A 23,578-nucleotide genomic window follows, 5' to 3' on the forward strand; every position below is an offset into this window, starting at 1 on the left:
TCTCTTGGGTCCTTGCCCCAAATGGTCCAACTTCAAGTGGTACCTGTTAGTCATAAATTAGAGTAGCAAGACCAGTGTACAGCTGCATTGGTTGTGTATTGCGTTATTCAGAAGGCACTGCCATGTAAATGTCACCTGAGTTGTACAGTGCACAACCTGTGAGGCTGTGCTCATTGTGACCTGTGTGCTCTCTCACCAGTGTTTGCAGGCTCCCACGGGTATAACATAATAATGGTAATAACAATAATATCTAACAGCTACTAAGCACTTAACATGGGCCAGGGTCCATGCTGCGCATTTCACATGTATTAACTCAGTTAACCTCCAGCGGCCTGCGTTATCAATGAGAAAACTGTCATTAACGTCATCTAGGGTTAAGGAGCTGGTAAATGGTAGAATTGGGCTTCAAACCTAGGGAGTCTATGGTGCCCTTGCCCTGAGCCACTCCACCATCTGGGCAGTGGGGTCTGGGACAGAGCTGGTAGACACCTTCAGTCCTTCAGCCAGGCCTCATCCTACCCATGCCCACCAGGACCCTCTAGCACAAGGAAGTAGCATTTCCTTGTTTTGACTAAGTCTATTTCCATCAGCCTTTTACCCCTGAGCCCAGAAAACCTACCCGCAGAGGGACCGGTGAAGACGGCAGGGCAGAAACAAGCTATTATCTGCACCAGCTCCCTTTCAGGCAGACGGGAGCCTCGGTTTGTGCCGCCCTGGAACCCCTCACTGTGCAGAGCTGCTGCGTCCCGAGAGTTACCCCCACTCCCCACCCGAAGCAAGGTGGGAGGATAGGGGTCCCTTCCTGGCCACGGGATGAGCCCAGAGCCACCCCACACCAGTGCCCGAGGCCTTTGGGCTGCTCTGTGCAGTTCACTCATCCTGGGCTCCTGGAACCCAGGTGTAGTGGGGCTGCACCATACAGGGTCATTAGCCCTTTGACAATAGGACTTTAAAAGACCTGCATTTTCACAGAACAGGCCTCACAAACATCCCACCCCCAGCCCAGCTGCTCTGAACAAGTGGCTGTTAAGCTTTTTCAACTCAAACTCCACGAGGTGGAGCAACACATGCCATGGTCCCCTGTCTCCCACCTGTTCCCACTTTGCAGTGGCAAAAGAACCCGGAGATGATAAAGAATCAAGGGGGAGGCACACAATTTACTTCATATTAGAAAAGGATAGTCATAATTTTATGTTGTAAAAGAATGCCCTATAAACTAAAAAATAACTAAGGTGCTTGATTCTGACTGTATGGTAGCAGATGTTTTAAGTAACAAAATCAGTGTATCCCCAATGCAGGGCCTTTCTGCAGGCAAAATCGAGGGTATAAATCTTGATGGCAACTGGGGTGTGGCTAATTCATACCTGAACCACAACTATGTGGCATCCCAAGGCCCAGTTACTAAAAACTATGCAAACATGTAACCCTGCACTCTACAGGGCTGAGCCTGCAGTCTCCAAAAAATGAAACCATGAAAAAGTTATCCCAAGAGGATTGATCTTCAAGAAGCAAAACAAGCAGCAACCAAAAACCTTGACCTGTCCTGCCGGAAAACTTGCAATTTCCTAGCAGGTCCCTAGGGGAGCCTTGTGTGACTGTCAGGCTGTGTGCAGCCGCCATCTGAATCAGAGGCCCCCAGGAAACACTGGCTGACTGCTCATTGGCATTTCTGAGTTCCAGGTTTTGCCAATCACCTTCTTAATGGGTTACCAGTAAATAGCAGTTAACTAGACCAAAACAATAAACTTGCATGCCATGCTCCATTTGGAAGACCCTAACTACCCACCAGTGGGGCCAACCCAGGCCTGGATACTCACTCTAGCTCAAGGCCCCGCATGTGATTTCAAGCGAGTTGTTGAACCTGTGGGCCTCAGTGTCCTCATCTCTGAAATGAGTATAATAACCCTCCCCACCTCATAGGCTCAGAAATGAGACCCTAATGTGTCTCGGAGCCTGCAAAGGACTGGCCCTGCAGTTTGTGTTACCCATGATTTGGGCAGGTTTAAGTTCAACCAGAGAGTAGGGAGAAAGTGTAGAAGTGGCTTGGCATACAGTTTGAGGCCAAGGTGACTCAGTCGGAACTTATCCCCAGGGGCAAAATCAGGACATTGGACTACATGAGTCTGACATCCCTCCAGCTGTGCGCACAGTCGTCAGAGTCCAAATTCAGTTGCAGCGTTGTTTCAAGAGAGAATCTGGGCTTTTATGCCTTGAAAGTGTCTGGCGTGCTTGTGCCTAGAATCTACCAGCCCTAATCACATTCTGTCTTTCTAGAGGACAAGTAGAGACCTACTCTTTGTTGCGGCTAGCATGGGGAAATTTAGACCATAGGAAGCAATTACACTGCCCAAGCCTGGCAGAAACCCCAAAGGTCGCCCTGGGGCGGCACATTTATAAGAAGACAAGAGAGCCCAGGGCTAGCCTGGCCTGGCAGTGGCATGTGCCTCAAACTCTGCAAATATTCACCCATAAAATCCTTCTGACAACTGTCCAAGATAAATCCTGTTTTACAAGGCACAGAGAGGTGAGCTCTTGCCCAAAGTCACACAGCTAGGAAGAGGCAGAACTGGGATTCAGTTCTAAGGGTCTGGCTCCGGAGTCCATATTCTCAGTGACTGTGCTGTGCAGTCTCTGATCAGCCACTGGTCCCAAGTTCTCCCCCAAAGACAACTGGTCAGCAGGAAGCTTAAGAGAACTCAAGGAAGCCCCGCTAGCCAAGCCTTGTGTAGGTTAGCTCTTTGGGGCTCAGGTTCCCTACCTAATAAGGAAAGAAACTGGAATAAGGAGGAGTTTGCAAACTGTGTTTCAAGGAACCCTTGGGGGTTCCTCAGAGGTTTCCTGGAGAGGTGGCCATAGCTGGTGAAAGAACTAGCAGGCAGGGCTCCAGCCACACCCTCAGCCAGAAGCTCTGCTCTTATCTGTTGCACACTGGCCCTCCATGCAAGAGTCCATTTGAAGGGTCCCAAGACAAAAGGAAAGAGAAAAGGTTGGAGAACCACACGTAGATCAGCAGTTGTCATACCTGACCAAGCCTTGAGTTCTAAGGATACAGACTCCTTACCTGCTGAATTAGAAGGCCTGGGGGTGAGGCCCTGGGATCCGTGTATTGAACAGTCCCCCACTGCGGGCTCAGTTGCAAGAGGTTACAAGGGAGCGGCTGAGGCTCCCCCCAATGGGTTTTAGTGCAGACTTGCCATTGGGTAGCTCCCCCCAGCACTGTCATAGGGTAGGTGGAGGTCACGGACCTGGGGAAGCTCCAGCCCCCCAGTGAGGGAGGAACCACACCCAAGCAAGACCCGAGGCTGTCCCAGAGCAGTCCACTCTCAGGGGACTTCCTGGGCCGTGCTTAGCAGAGCACAGAGGGGCTGGCATAGTGTGAGTATTTGCCACCTCCTGGGCAGCCTCAAAAGCTGCAGCAGTGACCCTCTCAGAGTCAGGGACACAGCCAGGTAGTGGCAGGGACAGAAGTTGAATCTGGGTGAAGTCCAAGTTCTCAGCATGGCATCCACCATCTCAGACTTTGCCTGACCTGTGGCCAACTGAGGCATCTGCCGAGCATCAGGTGGACCTGCTGGCCTCAGCCTGGGGCCAGTGGTACCTCATGGACACTGGGGCTGAGCCCTAAATTGGGAGCAAGGCTACCTAAGTTGAGGGGCCCAGCAGGGCTCTGCCCAGACCCTGCCTCAGGCTCCCAAGGAAGCCTAGCCTTCTCTACCCCCAGAAGCCCCACCACCCCAGCCCAGTACAGTCAGGGACCCTAAGCCTGGCTCTGAACTCCTTGCTGCCAGCTTGGCCAAAGACTGCTCTGTGACCATGGGCAAGCCATTCCCCTCCCTGGGCCTCTGGATCCCTCTAAAACAGACCAGGGTAGTGGTTACCTACCTGTCTGTGACCACCTCCCTGCCCCTCAGCCCAAAGCTCCAGTTTATTTATCTTACAGATTTTACTTCATGTGAACCAAGGTTCTGCAACATCAAGGGAGTGTGAAATGGTTAGCTCCTCTCTAGCTCCCTCCCAGGGCGCCCAGGATGAGAGGAGGCATGGGCTGCCTCAGGCCTCCTCCTGCCAAACCTGTGGAAAAGCCATTCCCCATGGGTGCCCCAGATGTCCCCTCACCCATGCTCCCATCAGAGAGAGATGGTCCAGGCCTCACCCTCCCCAACCCTGGCAGAACAGGAAAGTGGAGCCACTCATGGGCCTCCCAACTTCTGAAGGCCTCTGAATCAAGGGCCAGAGACCCTCCCCAGGAGGCTATGCTTGTCCCCTGATGAACCACAGTCAGACCATGTAGAACAATGGCCCTTCCAGGTCAAAGCCCTTTACAGTTTACAAGACTCTCACAGGCAGACCAGGGTCAAGGTTAAGAGTGTAGATTATGGGCAAATTCTCTGTGCTCACACCTCAGTCCTGACATTTGCCACCTGGTAAATGTGCAAGTTACTTAATCTGCTTCAGTTGTATGCCAGGGACAATAACGTATTGTTAGAGGGGGCCTACAAGGGTATAATGAACTACTGCATGCGGAAGGCTTAGCTCAGGTAGCAATAAATGTTGCCCACAATGATGATGATGACAATGAGCTCAGTTTAGCCTCTCACCAGCCCTGTGGGACAGGCAGGACAGGCCCCTTTGTACATATGTGAAGACTGAGGTCCAGGTAAGTGCAGGAACTCATCTAAGCAGCCAGGGCCAACCCAGGCATAAAACCAGAGGAAGCATCTTGCCTGAGGGTATCAGCCCCAGGCAGTTCCTATGGATTCAGTGAGACTGAGAACAATGGAACATTCTTGGGGTGAAAGGGTTTATACCTGGCTTTATTCTCCCAGTGATAGGTCGGGCACTAGAATCACATCTGCATCCGGCAGTCTGCAGGTCTGTGATCCTCCTGATCTCTGCCTCCGCCCAGAGCTCTGGGCAGAGCTCTTTATATAGTGACTCAGTCAGTAACAGCCCATTGACTACGGCTGTGGAAGCAGTAGCCTAGCACCAGGCCAGTTACATCATCAAGCAGTGTGGGGTCAGGTGAGGATCCTGGCCATAGGAACTTCCATTTTCCCCACAGAAAGCAACAAGAGTTTTAGAGCTGGAAGGGCTCTTAGTGGCTTCTTGCCCACTCTTCTCATTACAGGTGGACAGGGACTTGCCCACAGCCAAGCAGGACATGAGTGGCTGAGCCAGCTTTAGAACCGATGGCTCCTGACTCCCAGGCCAGTGCTCCAGGCTGCAGCAGACAAGGTTCAGTGGGGTGGGTGGGGAGGTGAGAAGAGGGGAATCCCTGGGTCACCAAGTTTCGAAAACAGTGCATAATGTCTCCAACCCTCAGAGACTGACACAACACAGTAGCTTTTCAAGGCTCTGGAAAATTCTGCAATGAAGAAAAATATAGTTGACTGTTTTCTGCCTCATGTTTCCCAAACTCAACCACAGAACCATGCCTTTGTATCTAGTTCCATGGAGTGCCTTCTGGGAAATATTGAGATGGGCAACCTTGTAAGTCCCCTTTATTTTGTGCTTGGAGGGGCTAAGTCAGTGGGTCTTTGGACATGTCTAAGCGTGACACATTTCTGGTACATTTAGCCATGGAAAGTCCTCATGGCTTATGTGGGATTCCTGTGTGTTACAAGAGGTGAGTTGAGCCAGGTGCCAGGCCAGGTGGGGTCTGGCCTTCTCTCCATCTTAGCATAGCCTCTGCTCAGAAAGAAGCTGAGTCAGTGCACTGCATCTGTGGAAGGCAGAAGGGCCCCCACAGATTTGCTAAGAAAAGCCAGTCCCAGGGGGTTCATTTTGTAGTTGTCCCAGGAACCCAGTGTAGACACGGGCCAAGTCCTTTGCCACAGGGCCATGGGGCAGAGAGAGGAATGGGCCTGCCGTCCTGCCAGGACATCTAGTCCCGCCTGCCCTGTCACCCACCAGCTCTGAGCTGCCTAATTGCTTTCCCTGGGACAGGCCAGCAATCTTGGTGTCACATCCAAATTGGCACCATGCCTGCACGGTGCCAGTTCCTGCCTTATTAAGTCCAGAGGAAGTGTCTCTGGGGGTGGCATGGAGCCTGTGGCCGAGAGAACGTGGGTCAGGAAGGGGAGCCGGCTACATCTGACAGCTGTCACTGCAGGGACTGGAGCTGTGGTGATGGGGAGGAGGCCCTCTGCCTGTCGGGGAATGTGAGGGCTGTCTGCAAACGGAGTCGGAGGTCACGGGCCTCATAGCCAATTACAGCTGGGGTGTGTGGCTCATTCCCAAGTTCCTCCATGTATGTGCAAGAGACACACTCATTTGAGTGACAGTCTGAACTCAGCAGAACTGATAAAAACCAAGCAATACAGGGAGGAGTGTTAAGGGAAGACCCAGACTTTGGAGCCAGACATTTGGGTTTGATCCCAGAGTCAGCACTTAGCTGTGTGTCCCTAAGCCAGTCCCTTAGTCCCTTGGAGCCTCAGTTTTCCCCTCTGTAAAATGGAAATGAAACCCCATATTTCACGGGTCTGTTGCAAAGGTGAAATAGTAAGTGGATAGAAGTGTCCAGTGCATCGAAGATGCCTGTCCACACCGCAGGAGACACGGGAGAGGGAACATGGGGGCCAAAGAGATAAAACACAGGCTCTGGGGCCCGGCTGTGCTCTGTGTACACAACTGATTGGCGTTTCAGAGCTCCACTTTCCTCACCTGTAAAATGGGCCTTGGGGAGCTTTGTGTCCACCTCTCAGGCAGATACAGCGCATGCACACCCACGAGTCATAAAACACCAGGCAAGCATTAGCTGTGGGACTGTGAGGCCTCCTGGCGAGAGCTGGAATGACTTTCACTTATCTGCTGCTTTAGATCAACTCTACCAGGCCCCGCTGCCCAGAGTGTGTGGGTGATGACAAGACGAGCCTCCGGGAGCCAGCACTATGCACTTACTCCCCTCCCCCAACACGTCTCCACCCCAGGGCCTCAGGCAGTAGGAGACGTGGGTGCACAGGGCTGGCAAGGGTGCAGGGTGGCAGGGTCCCACATGCCCCACCTAAAGGCAGCAGCCCTGCTGGGATCTAGGGTTTCCAGAGCAACAGATTTTTTTCAGAGAAGCCAAAAATGGCATGTAATACACCCCAATTCTTTAATATTGGCAACTGACTTTTTAAAAATTTAGTATCCCTTAAGAGAATAAAATCTCATGGCCCTGTTTTATCTCCAGATTACCAGCTCTGCCACCCACAATATGGGCTCTGTGGGCTTATCCCGCTCACACAGTACTTGTCTTTCACTTGGTCAGAGTCCTGCCTGGCTATAGGTTCCCATCTCGATTTGGCACCTGTTCTCCTTCACCAGAGGGTGCTCCTGCCCCACCCTCCCTGGACTGCCAGGCAGCAGAGGGCCACACTCGCTTCTGAACCCAGAGAAGTGTTCCCAGGCCTTGGGGTATTGGAGGAGTAATGGTGGGGCTGCCCTCAGAAGCCTGGAGTCATCCCAGGAATCCTGAGCCCTCCCAGAGGCCCATATAACCAGGGCTACACGGGACTGGGGTCCGCCACCTGCAGCCTGAGAACCCAGCCAGGTGACCCAACCATTTCTCAGGGGCCTGGCCAGGCACTGCAAGCCTCAGAGATGGAGAGGGGAGGGCCGAGGAAGAGCTTCACTTTCAGAGGAAAATCCTGACGGGCCTGACGAAACAGTGGCTCCACACTCTCCCAGAAACCCCAGGAGGATGCAGGGGCATCCACGTGGAGACAGCTGCAACCCCGGGGCCAGGGGAAATGGATAGGATGTCAGGCTGAGGACTGGGGACACAGACGGACTTCTGGGGGGGAGTGTGGGAGTGATAAAATCTGAGAGAGGAGGGTACGATATGACTCACTGACATTGACTGAGTCCCTACTGTGCCAGGCATGTGCGGGCACTTTAAATACACTCACTAAGTCATTCAACAAACACTGACCACTTCCTATACACTAGGCCTATGGCTAAAGACCAAGGAGGCAGTTGTAAATGATGAGATGACTTTTTATTATCTTCATGTAGTCTCACCAAAATCACTTGAGGTGGATATTATTGTCTCAATCTTACAGATGAGGAAAACAAGGCTCAGAAAAACAAATAAATAGCCCAGGAAGACATAGTAAGTGATGGAATAAGACTGAGAATTGGGGTCTAAATGACTGTTGCACTGTACCCATTCCAGGCAGATAGGAGTGATGCTGGTAAGACCAAGAAGCTTATTCCAACCAAGCAATTAGAGTAGGGCTTGGTTCTCTCATTTCCAGAGTTCTAGTCCTGAAGGAGGCAGGGAAAGAAGTCATCTGAAAGGGGAGAGAAGGCTTACTTCACAAAAATGGGTAGAAATGTCCTGGGACATTTTGTCCCATGCTGAGGTTCTGGCTAAATGTATTAATTGGGTGTCAACCCTGGCTGCAGACCTCCCAGGTATTGCGTCTCAGCATGCAGGACTGGCAAAGCCGAAACTGGTACCAGTTTTCTCCTTGGCATTTCTTACAGGTACTTGAGTTGTAAGAATGCCCCCACCATGAGTCCCACCAAGGCTTTCTTCATATTGAAGGAAATTCAGTAAATCCTGCACCTAAACATCATTCCTGCACCTAAACTAGCCTTTGTGCAAGAAATAAAGTCGCTTACCACGGCTGTAGGAGATTTCCAGAAGGCATTTGGGAGGCATTTTGAGGGTTGAGGGAGGTGGGAAGCTCAGACAGTTGGCATTAGTCGCTTAGATGATCCCATAGAAGGCAAAGCCTCCAGATGCCTGGCTCTGAGCCAGAGGGTCATGGCCCTGACTCGGTGGTGGTCCCGTCCCAGTGAGCGAATGGACAGGGCTGCACAGCCATCATGATGACCGCGGTCCCCAAGGCTCGTGCAAGCAGGCTGAGCAGAGGCAGAGAGAACTTGAGGGGACCCATCAGGGAGCTGGGAGGGCTGGTGAAGGGAAGACTGAAAATCCAGTTAGGGGGCCCAGGACAGTGGGGGCATCAGACCCCAGGCCCCACAGCAGCCCCCAGCTCCCAGCTTTGCCTCCTACAGCTGCACAGACCAAACTTGCTGTCTGTGCATGGGCACATGGAGAGGAACAATTCTGCCCACACCGTCTGCTGGAAGATCCCCTCCAGCTCCTATAGGCTCATAGGCTGCCCAATGGTAGAGAAGATGGCCAGGAAAACATATCAGAAAAGAGGACTCAGTGTGGGCATGGATAAGGCCAAGAGCCAGCTGGAATAGCTCCCCAGCATCCACAAAGAAAGGTGGAGACATTAGCTGCAGATTAGACTCTATGAAGAACTTCCTGAACCTGGGCTCTATGCAGCATTAGAACAGGTTAGCAAGAAGGAAAAAGGAAAGTGTTGATATGTATAGTTGCCCTTGGATAACAGCATGTTTGCCTTCTCCAGACCTCTTCTTAGCATCTTCCTCCTAAGTCTGTAAAACTAAGAAATATTTGCCAAGCATATACCTGGGAAATAAGTGCAGAACAGGCAGGAGCCTTACCGACTCCAGGAAATCAATTCCCTGATGTCTTAGAAAGTTCTCAGAGTGGGAAGAAAGGCTGGCGGGAAGCAGGGACTGGAGGAGGATGTCCTTCGAGGTGGAGGGCTGGGGGCTTGGAGGGCTGGGGGACAAAAATGGTGAGCACAGGGTTAGGCCCTTGTCAGGGAGAGGCACCAAAAATAAGGGCAAAGGAAAGAACGGGATTCTCTTTTTTTGAAAAGCATAATGTAGTCATTACTAGTAAAAGCAGAGCTCTGCAGGACTCTGTTATGTACTTTATGGTTTAGCGTATTTAGGGGACATGTGGTGGTCCAGAAAGGACCACAGGGTGGGAGTGCCATCAGCTTTTTGGGGTCCACTTGGCCCTGAGGTCAGAGTGCTGTGGGCTGGTGGCCGGGGTCCTGCTGTTACCCCCGCCGCTGCACGCTTAGTGACTTGATGCCGGTTACACCCGCGTTGTCTGAGCCTGCTGCCTGCGCTCTGAGGCTCTTTTGCACATATTTCACAGGAGTTACGACTGAGGGCTCGAGCAGAGCAGCTCCATCCAACACAGCAGCCGTTATTGGGCCATAAAATGTCACTCTTCCACATTACGATGCATTATTTTTAAAATGAGAAATGAGATTTTGGCTTGAAAAGTACTGATAGGGATTCCCCTGTCACTGCCCAACGGCAGGGAGTTTTGACCACAGTAGGCTACCCAAGCAGGGCTGGTCTGAGAACATGGGGCCCCCAGGAGCAGTCCCACTGTGTGCTCACTGGCATCTAGTGGGGCCAGGGATGCCGCTGTGCATCTGTCATGCACAGGGCATCCCCCATGACAGAGAATGATCCGGTCCCCAGTGTCATGCAGTAGTGTCAGGGTCAAGAGGCCACAAGACAAGAAAAAGGAAGACTCTGAGGTTCACACAAGCAGCCTGATGTGGCCAAAGAGAGGGGGGTTGGCAGAAGTTGAGCCTGGGGAGGGCCGCCTTCTCCCGCCCTCCTTACTTCCCTTCCTGCCTGCCTTCTTTTAACTGGATCATCAGAGCTCCTCTTCCAGGCTGCAGTGAGCTGGACCGGTTCATACAGGCTCTCAACTGATTCCCCGCTCCTCGTCCGGTGGCCTCCTTGGTAACTGAAATCAGCCGTGGTGGGTGAATTTACACCACAGAGATTGGCAGAGATTGGGGCCCCTGCTAGGTACCAGACATACCTAGGGAGCAAAAACAGGCCCAGTCCTGGTCTTGTGGGTTTACAGTCCAGTAGAAAACACAGACACTCACTGAATAATTACCAGACTGCTTGTTAATTCCAGCTGCAAGAAAGACAGGGCAGGAACGGAACCTGGGTTAATGAGAGCGCGTGTGAGCATGTGATGGGCATGGATGTGTGTTTGACAGGGCAGTGACTGGCCTATTGTAGGGGACCAGAGGAGGGTTCCCAGGAAGAGGCAGCCTTTAAACAGAGCGGGGTGGGAACAGCAGGGGACATGCTGGGAGAAGCTGGCAGAGTCGGCCGGCCTAGGTCACATGGAGCCTTGTCAAGCTTGGGCTTCTTGCAGGGAGCCAGCAAAGGCCATTGAGAGGAGGACCCTGGGCAGATTCAAATTTAAAGCAAATGAACAAAAATGGCATTGTCCATTCCTTTATTAACTTGCGCTTTTACCACTGCTACTGGCATTAAGCATCACCACGAACCAGGCTGGGTTGATAAAGAGATGGATAGACGTGACCACTGACCTGGGGGACTCCTTTGTGGCAGGGCAGATGGACAGACCCTCGCACCACAGTGCCAGTGGAACAGGAGAAGCACTGGGTGGACAGTGCGCAGAGCAAGAAGGATGCCCACCTGGGGCAGTGTGGAGACAGGCTCTGAAGGGCCTCCCTCTGCAAACCCACTAAATCTGGAATAAAATATGCTTTTTAATGCATTTCTGGGCTCACCAAAAGTAAGGGAAATCCCCAAGGTGCCCCCAAAAACCAAAAACTGTGGTAACACCAGAACAGGAGCAGCGAGTGACCACCCCATGCAAAAACTCAGTCTGTCCTGGGGACAGATGCAGACATCAGGACTGCTCACAGGAGCAAACCTTGGGATGTGGCCAAGCTCCCAGGTACCACCCCCACCCTGGCAGAGGCAGTGTAAATCCTCTCTAGAAGAAAGCATCTGCTCTTTAGCCCCTGCAGATTCCCAGGAGATCAGCATGCATGAGAGTCAGCCGAATCAAACAACAGATTCAGGCCCTTCAAGACTTCTTCAGATACAGTAGTTATCAATACCAAATACAAGCTGATAGATATGCAATACTGAAAGAAAGTTAAAATGAAATCGTAGACATGAGCAAACAAGAGACTCTCTAAAAAGATGAGGCAAACTTGGAAAGGAACCAATTAGAGCTTTTAGAAGTAAAAAAGTATCGATAGTTCATAACATTTTTTTTTAATCAAAGAATGGGTTAAACAGGAGGCCAAACAGCTGGAGAGAGAATCTTAAACATTGAAAATAGGTCCAAGGAAATTACTGAGAATGCAATGCAGAAAAGTAAGTCTATAAAAACTATGAAGGAGAAATTCACAATTTCTGGTCTACTGCGGTAGCTGCTAGCCACATTTAGCAATGTGAACATGTATGTGAACTACTTATAATTAAATAAAACTTAAAACTCAGCTCCTCAGCTGCACCAGCCACATTTTAAAGAGCTCATAGCCACATGTGGCTGACAGCTGTCATATTGGACTGGGTAGATTATGCAACATTTCCATCATCACAGAAAGTTCTGTTGGTTACAAGGTTGGTTACTAGGTTACAAGGTAGGAAAAACAGAATTAGAAAGGCCAGTCCTAAACAGAGAGCAAAGAGAGAATGGAGAAGAAGTAATGTTTTAAGAGATATTGTTCAAGAATATTCCAAAACTGAACTCAGATACAGGAGTACAAAGTGTATCAATGAGAATTTTTTAAAAAAGAAAAAAGTCTACATCTATGACATCATAATGAAATGCAGGAACACCAAAACAAAGACAAGGTAGCTACCACAAGAACAATTAGACTGACAGCTGCCTTCTCTTCAGCAAAAAGGAAGACAGATCATGGAGCGATGTCTTCAAAGTGCCTAAAGAAAATAGCTGTCAACCTAAAACTCTGAAGAACAACGGGGAAATAGAGACATTTTTAAGATAAAAGTTGTAAGAGGTTACCACTGAACACTCTTATTCAGAGGAACTTTCAAATCACATTCTTTAAGAATAAAAAAATTACCCTACCAGTAAGGTCTGAGACACAAGAAGAAATGTTGAACAAAGATATTAGTAAAATTATTTTAAGCAAATATCAGTATGAAATGATCATGACGACAATGTCTAAACTGTGGAGTTTTTTTTTTTAAAAAAAGGACAATTAAAAATCCAGATATGGTGTTGTGTAAATCTGGAAGAGTGTTCAGAATTGCTATGTTTAAATAACTCTTCCGTTTTAGGAGAAGGTGTTTAGATATTGATCAACCCTAGGCTTTGTTAAGTTAAATATGCATGGTAAGCCTTCAGATGTAACCGTTAAAGAGTGGTTCTAGAATTCAGTGTGCATCAGAAACACCTGAGGGGCTTGCTAAAACCCAGATTTCTGGGCCCAACCCCCAGTTTCTGTTCCAGGAGTTCTAAACCTCACTCCTAGAGTCTGCATTTCTAACAAGTTCCCAGGTGTGGCTAATGCGACTGGCCCACGGAGCCTACTTAAGAACTACTGAACCAACAACAGAAAAACAGGGTGCTTAACTTCTAAATGAACAGGAGGGGGAAAAATGGAATAAGAAAACAAACAAAATCATACAGAACAGCTCTGTCCAATAAAAAATGTAATTCACATACGTAATTTTAGTATGCATATCAAAAAGTAAAAAGGAACAGGTGAGATGAGTTTTAAAAATATGTTGTATTGAACCCAATATACCCCACGTTATCATTTCAATATGTGATCAATATAAAAATTATGAATGAGATAGTTTGCATTTTTGGGGGTACAAAGTCTTTAAAATCCAGTGTGTATTTTACACTGTCAGCCCTTCTCAATGTGGACTAGCCACATTATAATTGTTAGTATTTTCTATAACAGGCCAGATAGTACATATTTTAGGTTTTTCAGACCAGACCACCTGTCACAACTGCTCAACTCTGCGACTGCAGCTGCAAAGAAGCCTCAGACAATGTGTAAACGAATGAGCATGCTGTGTTCCAGTTAAACTTTATTTAGAAAAGCAGGTAGAGGGCTGGATTTGGCCCTTGGGCTGCAGTTTGTCAGCCCCGTGCGAGGCTATCAGCTGCCTTTGTAGACCCAGTTTGGGGAAATCTTAATAATTAACCATTCACATTCTGGGGTGCATGCATGTGTTGGCGGCTGGGTGGGAGAATGCCAAGTCCCCATAGTCCTCCCGGTGCTCAGAAGGATCCTCTCGGTGGCACCTCCTGAGATTCTGCCAGGACGCAGCCAGCCCCTCTAACTCTGCAGCCTCCCCTGAGCAGCCTGGCTGTAAACATGAGTTATTCCCACTCTCGGGGCTGAGACAGAGGGGAAATAAACCCGGGATTGATGGAATCCCAAATACAAAATCTGGCACCATAATGCCTGCATTTTGGAAACTGCTTTTAATTAATGGTTTATGACCCCAAAGCCGCCCTGCTCCTCAGCCCTTCGGCAGCCTCGTCTCTGGAGTTCTGGGTGGTGGGGGTGAGGAAGCCAAGTGGTGAAGAGCTCTTTTCTCAGAAACCAAAATGTGTGGTTTGCTCACGTGAACGCAGCACGGCCTCCGGCATTCCTGAGCCTGGACTCCATAAATAATGTAACTGAAAAACCAGCTCCTCCCTGCAGGCCTGAGGGCTGTGAGCTACAGCCTAGGCTACACACATTCACAAAGACACCTGGTGCTCAGGGAAGCGCACACTCACAGGTACTCATGTGGGGGAAGTGCACGCTTATTCTTTGTGCACCCGTCCTGCGCTCCTCTGCACCCCGCGCCCTTCTTCTTGCTGCTCATCCTTTGTGCTGTTCCTGTGGCACTATTTCTCTCCTCAAGTCTTGCTCCTGGAGTCTCCCTTCCCTTCTCTGCCCCTCTCTCCCCACTCGGACTCCTGCTGCCTGTCAATTTTTTTCCTCCAAGTTCCCCTTCATCACCCTCACTTGGGGAGACATAGCCAAGCATGGCAAACCCTGCCCCCCGAGCTGCCCTCCTTGGCACAGAATAGGCACGTTGAGCCCACACCTCTGCACAGCCCCTCCCCGCCCACCTGGGTCTGGCCCAAGTCTAGCTGGACAGTGAATTTCTGCCCAGGTGGGCTTGACAGCAAGTGGGACTAGGTTTCCTCCCTAAACACCTGCGCTGAACTCAAGCCACCTGTCATCCCAGAAATACGGAAGGACTGAGGCAACCACCAGGAAGTCTAGGTGCAGCCACAAAGTACCCATGCCCCAGGGGAGGGCCCTTTACTGCCAGTGCAGCCACCCTGGACCAGCCTGCTATGGCTTCACATCCAGAATTAATAATAGTTGTATTCACTTAGGAGGTAGATATTATTATTATTATATCCATTTTATAGATGGTAAAACTGAGGCTTCAAGAAGTAAAGAAATTTGCCCAAATCAAATTTGTCCAAACACTAATCTTTTTTCTCCTAGGCCCATCTAAACAGACCACATTGGAATTTTAGGTAACCAAATGCAGCCACACATCATCTCTCATCTTGCCGGAAGCTTGTAGCAGAGACAGGACTCACCTATAGGAACATGATAGACGCTCTCAGCTCACCGACCCAGGGAGGACACCCTCTCTGTGTGCCAGCGGCCAACACCTGCAGGATCCAATCAGAAAGCTCCTGTGCATGCAAAGCCTTTCCTTGGGAACCTGGCACCAGCAGGAGGGCACACAAGGCTGGGGCCTGTGCCCCCTAGCCAAGCAGCTCTCTCACCTGGCAGGAGCAGGAGCCCCCAGGCAGGGATGCAGAGGCCACTGCTATTTCTGCATGCCCGGGCACCATGGCAACACACATGCTCAGACTGGTAACTCTGTGCCCATTTGCCATTTCCCTACCCACCTGAGAAGGGAAATGTAATAATGTTGCAGTAACATCTCAACCTTTAACCATCTGGCATAGACAGGCCCCACCATCCCACTGTCACATCCCAGAGCAACTCAGGGAAGGAGACAGGCAATAAGGAGGGGCATCGTGCCAACTTTGCAGGGGTGGAAACTAAGGCATGAAACATCGTCTGGGCCCACCTAGAGTTAGATGGCTCCGCCCAGCACCATGCCGGACAGTGGGGGGCATCTCCCAGGCCAAGTGGCTGTGGGCTCCAAAGGGCCCTTGGTGGGGCAGTTGGGGACCCTCAGGGGAGAAAGGTTTGGGGAGAGCTGGGATGATGGATGAGTGTGTGGTCACCAAGCTGATGCAGTCATTTGCAAAGAGATGTTTCAAGGCGTTTAAATGCGGGGAGGCAAAGGAATTGGAGGAAGGAGCTTTGTAACTTGAAAAACTAAGATTTCTAGGCTGTTTTTTTCAGTTTAAAAAATAATATGGTCAATGCCCAGAACTTGGAAAAGAGAAAAATATGCAGACACTCGCAAATACTCTTGAACATACACTCACGTTTACCCATCCTCCCCTTTCCAGAGACAAAGATTTTTAACTTGTTTCCATCTAGAATTATACATATACACACACAGCTATAATTATACATTATATACACTATCATATGCATATAATTTTAATAATACAGTTGGGATTTCATTGTACCTACTGTCTTCTGCTTTTTTTTCACTTAACAGTAGATAGTGAACATTTTTCCTTATCAAAAACACTTTCCAGTGACAGATTTCTTATTAATATTATGTATTATAAAATCTGAATGGAGCACCATTCATTCAGATTAACCATCTCTACTGCTTCCTATTTTTAAAATGTTTCTGGTTTATATTATAAATTTACATGTGTTTATGTTGGAACTTTGATGATTCACAAAGGTATACGAAAATAACCATTTTTCCCAGCAGCTAAATTCAGTAACTACATATAAACATTTGTGTGTACTTCATACACATTGTTTTAACTATGTACCCCATTGGGTGGATATATATTTTTTGCATTATTATGATGATTTGTAATATACAATATTGGTAGAATATTGTCATTTCTCATGGTGTTGAGTTTGTCTGTTTAGGTTTTTTTAAACCTTGCTTTAGAGATTCTTTCTCCTCGCAGTCAAGTCTGCACAACCTGAACTTGGCACTATCTGGGGTGGGGTGGTGTTGAAGACTACAGTTGGAAAATGGTGGGTAGACTTTTTTGTCTGTGATGGCCACTCAGGAAATGGGTTTCAGCGTGTTTATGAAGAGAGCTAAGGTTCCATTTATCCTAGGAAAATAAATCACCCATTTGCCCAAAGATGACTCCTGCTGAGTTGTTTACAATAGTGAAAAATGGGAACAGCCCATGCCCATCAACAGGGGGCGGTGAGATAAATTACGGAGCATCCTTTGATGAGTCCTGGCAGTCAAAAGACATTACAGATCTCCACTGAGATGGAAGGATGTCTTCTGTAGTGCAAGCGAGGACAGCGTGGTATAAAACGGAGCGCGTTGTGTAAGCACGTGGGTCTGTGTGTGTTTGTAAGGGTGGGTGTTTGTGTATTCCAAAGACTGTTTCACTAAACACTAACAGCAGCTGTCTCTGGGTGGCGTGAGATGTGGGATGATTTTCACTTTCTGTTTTATTTTTATCCTTTTCTGGATTAAATTTTTGAAATTCTTTTCTTTCGTGGGGGGCAAAGATTACATTTATAATGGGGGAGGGGGGCAGCAATACAAAACAGAAGCCATTGGGATTTTGAAAAGAAATGCATGGCAGGGAAGACATCTCTGCCCTCCTCCTGCACCCTGGGACAGCAGACTCGGGGTGCAGCCTGCCCCGTGCCTGCCCCCTGCAGCCCCCCACCACCCAGCATGGCCGCTTTTGTGTGTTGCAGATTCAGACAGCCAGTGCAGCCCCACGAGGCAGAGCCTGAGCCTGTCGGAGGGCGAGGAGCAGGTGGACCGGCTGCAGCAGGTGGAGCTGGTCAGGACCACCCCCATGTCCCACTGGAAGGCTGGCACCGTCCAGGCCTGGCTGGAGGTAGTCATGGCCATGCCCATGTACGTCAAGGCCTGTGCAGAAAATGTGAAGAGTGGGAAGGTAAGGTACCTCCGGGGCCCCATGGGAATGCCCCCTCGCCTTCCCAGGAGCTTTACCAACCCAAAGCTGGCCCACTCCACTCCTCCCCATCCCATCCCCCGGATTAAGAGGAGATGTAACCTAGGAGCCAGGGTTCCCAGTAAGTCTTGGCACATAGCACTTCTGAGCCTCAGCTTTCTCATCTTTAAAATGGGAATAACCTGCCCTGGCAGGGAGGCAGGACTGGGCGGTGATCACACCCACCTCCTGGAGCAGCGGCCTCTAGGTGGGCTGGGAGATGCTCAAGGGTTCTGCCCACACAGAGGATGGGCAGGGAGCGGGAGGCAGCCCGTGCTCAGCCCAGCCAGCGGCGGGTCCTGGGAGGCTGTGCGTGCCCACCCCCCAGCCTCCCTTCCGGGCACTCAGTCTCCACCTTCCGGGGGCAGGTGCTACTGAGTTTGAGTGACGAGGACCTGGAGCTGGGCCTGGGCGTGTGCAGCTCCCTGCACCGGCGCAAGCTCCGGCTGGCCATCGAGGACTACCGCGACGCCGAGGCCGGCAGGAGGTGAGCCAGCCCTCTGGGCACCCCGCCTGGGCCGGGCCCCTGGGAGAGGAGAACAGGCGAAGGCCTCCGGATCACACAGGTTGGGTGAATGGGCACTGTAGGCTGGGCCAGGTCGGGGGCACATCCATTGTGACTTAAGTGGCTTGGGACACCCCAGTCCTGCTTGGGGACAGCCCTTTCCATAGAAAGATGCAGATACAGGAAATAAATGAAGCCCCAGATACTGTATAATCACTCCAGTGCAGGAGTCAGAGGGTCTTCACGCATCCCCAGAATTCCTCTGTCTCCAAGGGCCAGCCCAGGCAGATTTGGGAACTTGGCCAAAATGTGTGTTCTACCTATTTCCACCTCAAACCCCAACTCTTACCATTCCAGGGTGAGGAAAGACAGCATGAAGCAGAGAGCAACAGAATCAGTCAGAGAAGGAGAAGTGGGCACGGGCTTATCACAATCTTTCCACAAAGGATGGGGCCAGGTGCGGGGAGCTTCTTGTAGTAAACACACCTGGGACAGGCTGGCGGTCCCTCCCAGCAGGTGTGTCCCAGCGAGGCCACCTTGGACCCGGGCTCCTATGATCCCCACATGTGCCCCCACCTGTCCACCTCCGGCCTGCCTCTCTCCTGACCTCCTGTGGGCAAGACTTGTTGGGGAGGTTGGGGGGAGGGGGTCGTTTACCCAGCAGCTCAGGGAGAAGGGAAGCCCCCCACCCAAGTCCTCGGAGTGGGGAGAGGGAAGAAGGAACTAGCTTGGTAAATCTGACACTTTCTGTTTTGCGTAATTATCTCCTTCACTGGTTTCCCCATCCTTTGGGAGCAGTTAATTAATCAAAGCTGGTGGTGTGCGCTATTATTTGCAGAAGCAGCTTTGTGGATTAAAAGAAGAGGGGGCTGGGGGGTGGGAATCAGAGTGGTTTGGAAGCAGGGAACCCAAATCCCCGTGTGTCCTGGAGAGGGGCCCTTAGCGTGACTCCGAGGTGGCGGGGAAGAGCGCTGAGATGGGAAACGCAGGCAGCAACTCTAGGCAAGCAAAAGCAGGTGTCCTAGAAGGCAGGGCTGGGGATAAGAGATGGCCCGGTGGGATGGTGGGGGAGCTTGCCCTTCCCCAGTCCCCGCCCCTCCTGAGGGTCCCACAAGCACCTTGCCCTCACCACCCTGTCCTCCTAACCAGCGCCTCCCCTGAATCCCCAACGGCGCTCACCATTCTCCTTCACCCAAACCGGGAGCCCCTCCCGCCCCTGGTCCCACACCCGGCTGGTCAGTAAATGCTGCCTGTGTTCATTGAACGGGGTGGGGTTGCCTGCTTCCCCTCTCAGAAATGTGATGTCACTGCCCAAGTTCACCCGAAACGTGGCTGACCCTGAGAACTTCCAGGAACCAAGAGTCCACAGCTGGAAAAGATGGATTCAAATCTGCAGCCAGGCAAACGGATTTTGAAAAATTCTGAGCGCTCAAGCAGGACCGTTTCCAAGGATCATGGGGTGCCAGCATTAGGCCCCCAGGAAGGTCCTGGAGAAGTGAGGCACCTTGATTTGATGTTCCATTTCCTGTGGAAATCTGGCCTGGCTCTAATTTGCCACATGACCTTGACCTGTCTGGGACTCGGTTTCTCCACCTGTGAAGGGGGTTGAATTAGGACAGTCGTTCTTTAACTTTCGGAGGTCATGTCCCCTGTGAGAATCAAATAAAAACTTTTGACACCTTTCCCAGAAGAAATATACAAAGCTTCACAACTTTGTACTCTGGGACCCTCTGACCCATCCGTGGAACTTTTAGGCATCTGTGGACTCTAGGGTAAGAACCCCAGGAGGTCATCTTCGAGAAGGCATCCTGTGTGACTTTGGGGATGACATTGCCCTCTCTGGGCCTGGTTCTCTCTAAAGAGAGAGAATCTTCTCTCTCAAATACTAATAGCAAAATCCACTAGCTCCTGCTAACTCGTCACAAATAACTTTATGGCCATGATTTTATGTAACCATCACAACGTCAATGCAGGATAGACATTCTTCACCCCATCTTAAAGATAGAGAAAGCAAGGCCCAGAGAAACAATGGACACAGTCACCCTACAAAACATCTGACTTGGAAGTCAGTTTCCTTTCTTCTAGATCATGTCACCTTTGTGTTGAAAACATCCATGATGGCTCCTGCCGCTATTGTCTGTGGAACCCTGGGGCATCGCAGACCCTGTGCTAAGGGTTTTGCATTCTCTTATCTCTTGTAGTCCCCCAACTCCATGAGGCAAGCGAGATTAGCCCCGTTTGACAGGAAGAAGCTGGGGTACAGAGGAGCAAGGCCTTGGAGCTGAGGGTGATGGAGCCAGAATGGCCTTTGGTTCTTTGTTGAATAATTACCTGGATACCCAAATTCTGTTCCCAAATTCAGATTTGGGGGGTCTAATCAGCCCCCATCTGGTGAGGGGGGCAGTGTCAAATATTATAAAATGTCAGAATTACTTTAAAGTCACGCCGTTTTATTCAGCTTGGGCACTCGCAATGGCTCGAACCAACAGCTGGGGAAATATTGCCAAGCTGACGCCCCATGGGGACAACTTTAGTGAAAAGAGAACCGTTGTGAAGAGCAGGGGCGCATTAATTGCTGGCATGAAGCTGGGTAGTGCTGGTTATGAATGGGCCTCTCTCAAGTAGGTTCAGCGAGGTGCCCCCTCCCACCACCGCACCCCACATCTTGTTGCACCACTGATTTGCTGAGCTAGCCCTTCCTGCAGACAGGAGAGGAGGTCTCCTGGTCTCCATCGGTGACAACCCAGGCCCACTGGCATCTGACTCAGAGGGCCGTGAGTGCCAACTCCTGCCTGGCGAGAGAGTAATAACAAAGGCAGCCTGGCCTGGGAAGGGTGGCCCTGAGGTGACAAGGCTAGAGCTGGCCCCAGAAGGGCTGGGTTGAGTGTCTGTCTGGGACCTTCGCGTCCTAGAAGAGAGCTTCTCCTGGGCCAGAAGGTTCCAGCTCAGGAGCTCCATCCTGGGCACCCTGCTGGTGCACTGGCACCCATGCCCCACTCACCCAGCCTTGCTGTCTTCCAAGCATTGGCTATAAAACAGACACTGGTGAGCATTAATTCTGAGCCAAGTGGAGACCCGGGGTGTTTGTAGAGATGCCCCACCGATCCTGCCCTCCAGGAGCTGAAGGTCTAGTGGGCAGCTGGCCAGAGGAGCAGCAGTTATCCTGGGAGGCCAGTGCAGACCTAGGGACTCTAAGGAAACTGTGGGCACAGAGAGGGGCTCTGACCCAGCATGAGGTGGAGACAGGAGGCCTCGGCCCTTGCGGGTAGCGCCAGCGGTTCTGGGTGGCCCAGGCGCAGGAGGAGGGGGAGCAAAGCCGGGGCCCCTCCCTTTCCTCCCTTGGTAATCGTTCCAATGCAGCATCTGCTGCGCCCGGGGCACTAGGCTGACTCTTCAGCAGGGGCCGGGGGCGAGGACTGAGCCAGCGGCAGGGCTGGAAGGAGATGGGGACAGGCAGAGGCCTAGAGCCCAGTGCATCCTGAGAGTGCCTGGGAGCCCGAACCCCATGTGGGAGGCGAGGCCCCACCTTGCCAGGTGCTCCGAGGACTTCTGATCTTATTCCTGCAAAGGGAAGCTGCCAGAAGTTTCTTGTTTTGTTCTGTTTAATCCTACTCTTTGTTCCTTTTTCCCCTCTTTCACTGACTTTTTATTAATTGAATGTCCGTGGCTTATGAGATATACTCCGCTGTTTTATTTCTAATTGTTGCTCTTCAGTTACAATACATATACTTAGCTTACCACTGTCTGTCTTCAAATAATACACAACTTTGTTTATAGCAAAGATGCTTATTTTCCCTGCCTTTGTGCAATTGTTTTCATATATTTTTATTTCTATATAGTATATGCCCTGTAATACGTTGTTATTATTTTTCTTTTAAACTGTCCATTGTCTTTTAAGGAAATGAGCAAATGAGGAAAATATTTACCATTTCCAATCATCTTTACTCTTAAGATTTTTTTTTTTTTTGTATTTTCCTGCTAATTCATGACGGGCATCTTTTCATGTGCTTCTTGGCTACCTCTCCTTGGAGAGACGTCGGTTCAGTCCTCTGCCCGGTTCTGAATCGCGTCAGTTGTTTGCTTGTTGCTCAGTTCTAGGAGTTCCCATCTTTATCCTTTTCTGTAATTCACATTTCCATAGGGTTATTATTTTCTTCCCTCCTGAAGAAATTCCTTTAACAGTTCTTGTAGTTGATTCCTCTGATGATGAATTCTCTCAATTTTGCTTGTTCAAAGAAGTCTTTGTTTCCTCCTTCATTTTTTAAGACTCGTTTTTTAGAGCAGTTTTCGTTTCACAGCAAAATTGGGAGGAAGGTACAGAGATGTCCCGTATACCTTCTGCCCCACCCGCCGACATGCACGGCCTCCGCCGCTACCAACATCCCCCGTCAGATGGTGCATTTGTCACAGCTGATGAGCCCACGCTGACACATTCATTAGCACCCAGAGTCCATACTTTACATTCGGCTTCACTCTAGGAGCTGTGCGTTCTGTGAGTCTGGACAAACATATAATGATGTGCACTGATCTTTACAGTATCCGACTGAATAATTTCGCTGCCCAAACACCCTCCATGCTCTACCTAGTTCATCCTTCCCTCCCCTTAACCCTTGGCAACCCCTCACCTTCTTACTGTCTCCACAGTTTCGCCTTTTCCAGAATGTCACCCAGTTGGAATCCTGCAGTATGAGGCCTTTTCAGACTGGCTTCTTCACTTAGCAATATGCGTTTGGGTTTCCTCCCTGGGAGGATTTTAAGCAGAGCAGTGACCTGATCTGATTGATGTTTTTATAAGACCATCTGGCAGCCCTGCGGAAGCAGATTAGAAGTGGAGGGGGGGTGCAGAGGGCACTGCAGAAATCTATGCCTCAAGTGGCCGCAACTTGAACCCAGTAAAGGAGAGAAGGGGACAGACAGGCTGACCAGAGTGATTGATAGATGTGGTGGGGGAGGGGAGAGGCAGGGCAAATGAGGATGGAGCAGGATGATGGTGGGGGTGGGGAAGAGCTGGGGGTGGGGGGCATTTCATTTGGAGCCCGTGGAATATGAGATGCCTGGGACAGCCAGGAGAAGGTGTCGAGGGGGCATTAGTAAGGAGCTGGATCTCAGAAGAGATGCGAATCTGGGTGTCCTCATTGACAGATGTAATCTAGAGCCTGGAAATGGTGTCACCCGGGGACCAGAGTGTAGGGTGAAGAAGGAAAGGGGCTTCCGGGAAGATGTGCCAGCTGTGTGGCAGTATCCACCCAAGCACAGGGCTCCGTAGCTACCCTGTACGCACTCGTGGGATGAAGGCAGGAAGGGCAGTGCGGAGCCGTACAGGACCGCTGGGAGCTGGCCCTGGCTGCCGT

At 50.5% G+C, this 23,578-nt stretch overlaps 1 protein-coding gene across 6 annotated transcripts in view; it reads left to right on the forward strand.

The window, feature by feature from the left end:
* Nucleotides 1-23,578, forward strand: part of KAZN (kazrin, periplakin interacting protein) — a 1,067,116-nt gene that overhangs the window by 1,029,331 nt on the left and 14,207 nt on the right. For 5 of the 6 annotated variants that reach the window (XM_057499760.1, XM_036914289.2, XM_036914290.2 and 2 more), the window contains 2 exons: nt 17,460-17,665; nt 18,091-18,209. In XM_057499760.1, the coding sequence (XP_057355743.1) occupies nt 17,460-17,665; nt 18,091-18,209 (325 nt within the window). Of the gene's footprint in view, nt 1-17,459; nt 17,666-18,090; nt 18,210-23,578 lie in introns of those variants that run through there. The other variant, XR_008996900.1, reaches the window with a different exon arrangement.

Source organism: Manis pentadactyla, chromosome 4 (genome assembly GCF_030020395.1).
Source record: "Manis pentadactyla isolate mManPen7 chromosome 4, mManPen7.hap1, whole genome shotgun sequence".
Taxonomy (NCBI): domain Eukaryota; kingdom Metazoa; phylum Chordata; class Mammalia; order Pholidota; family Manidae; genus Manis; species Manis pentadactyla.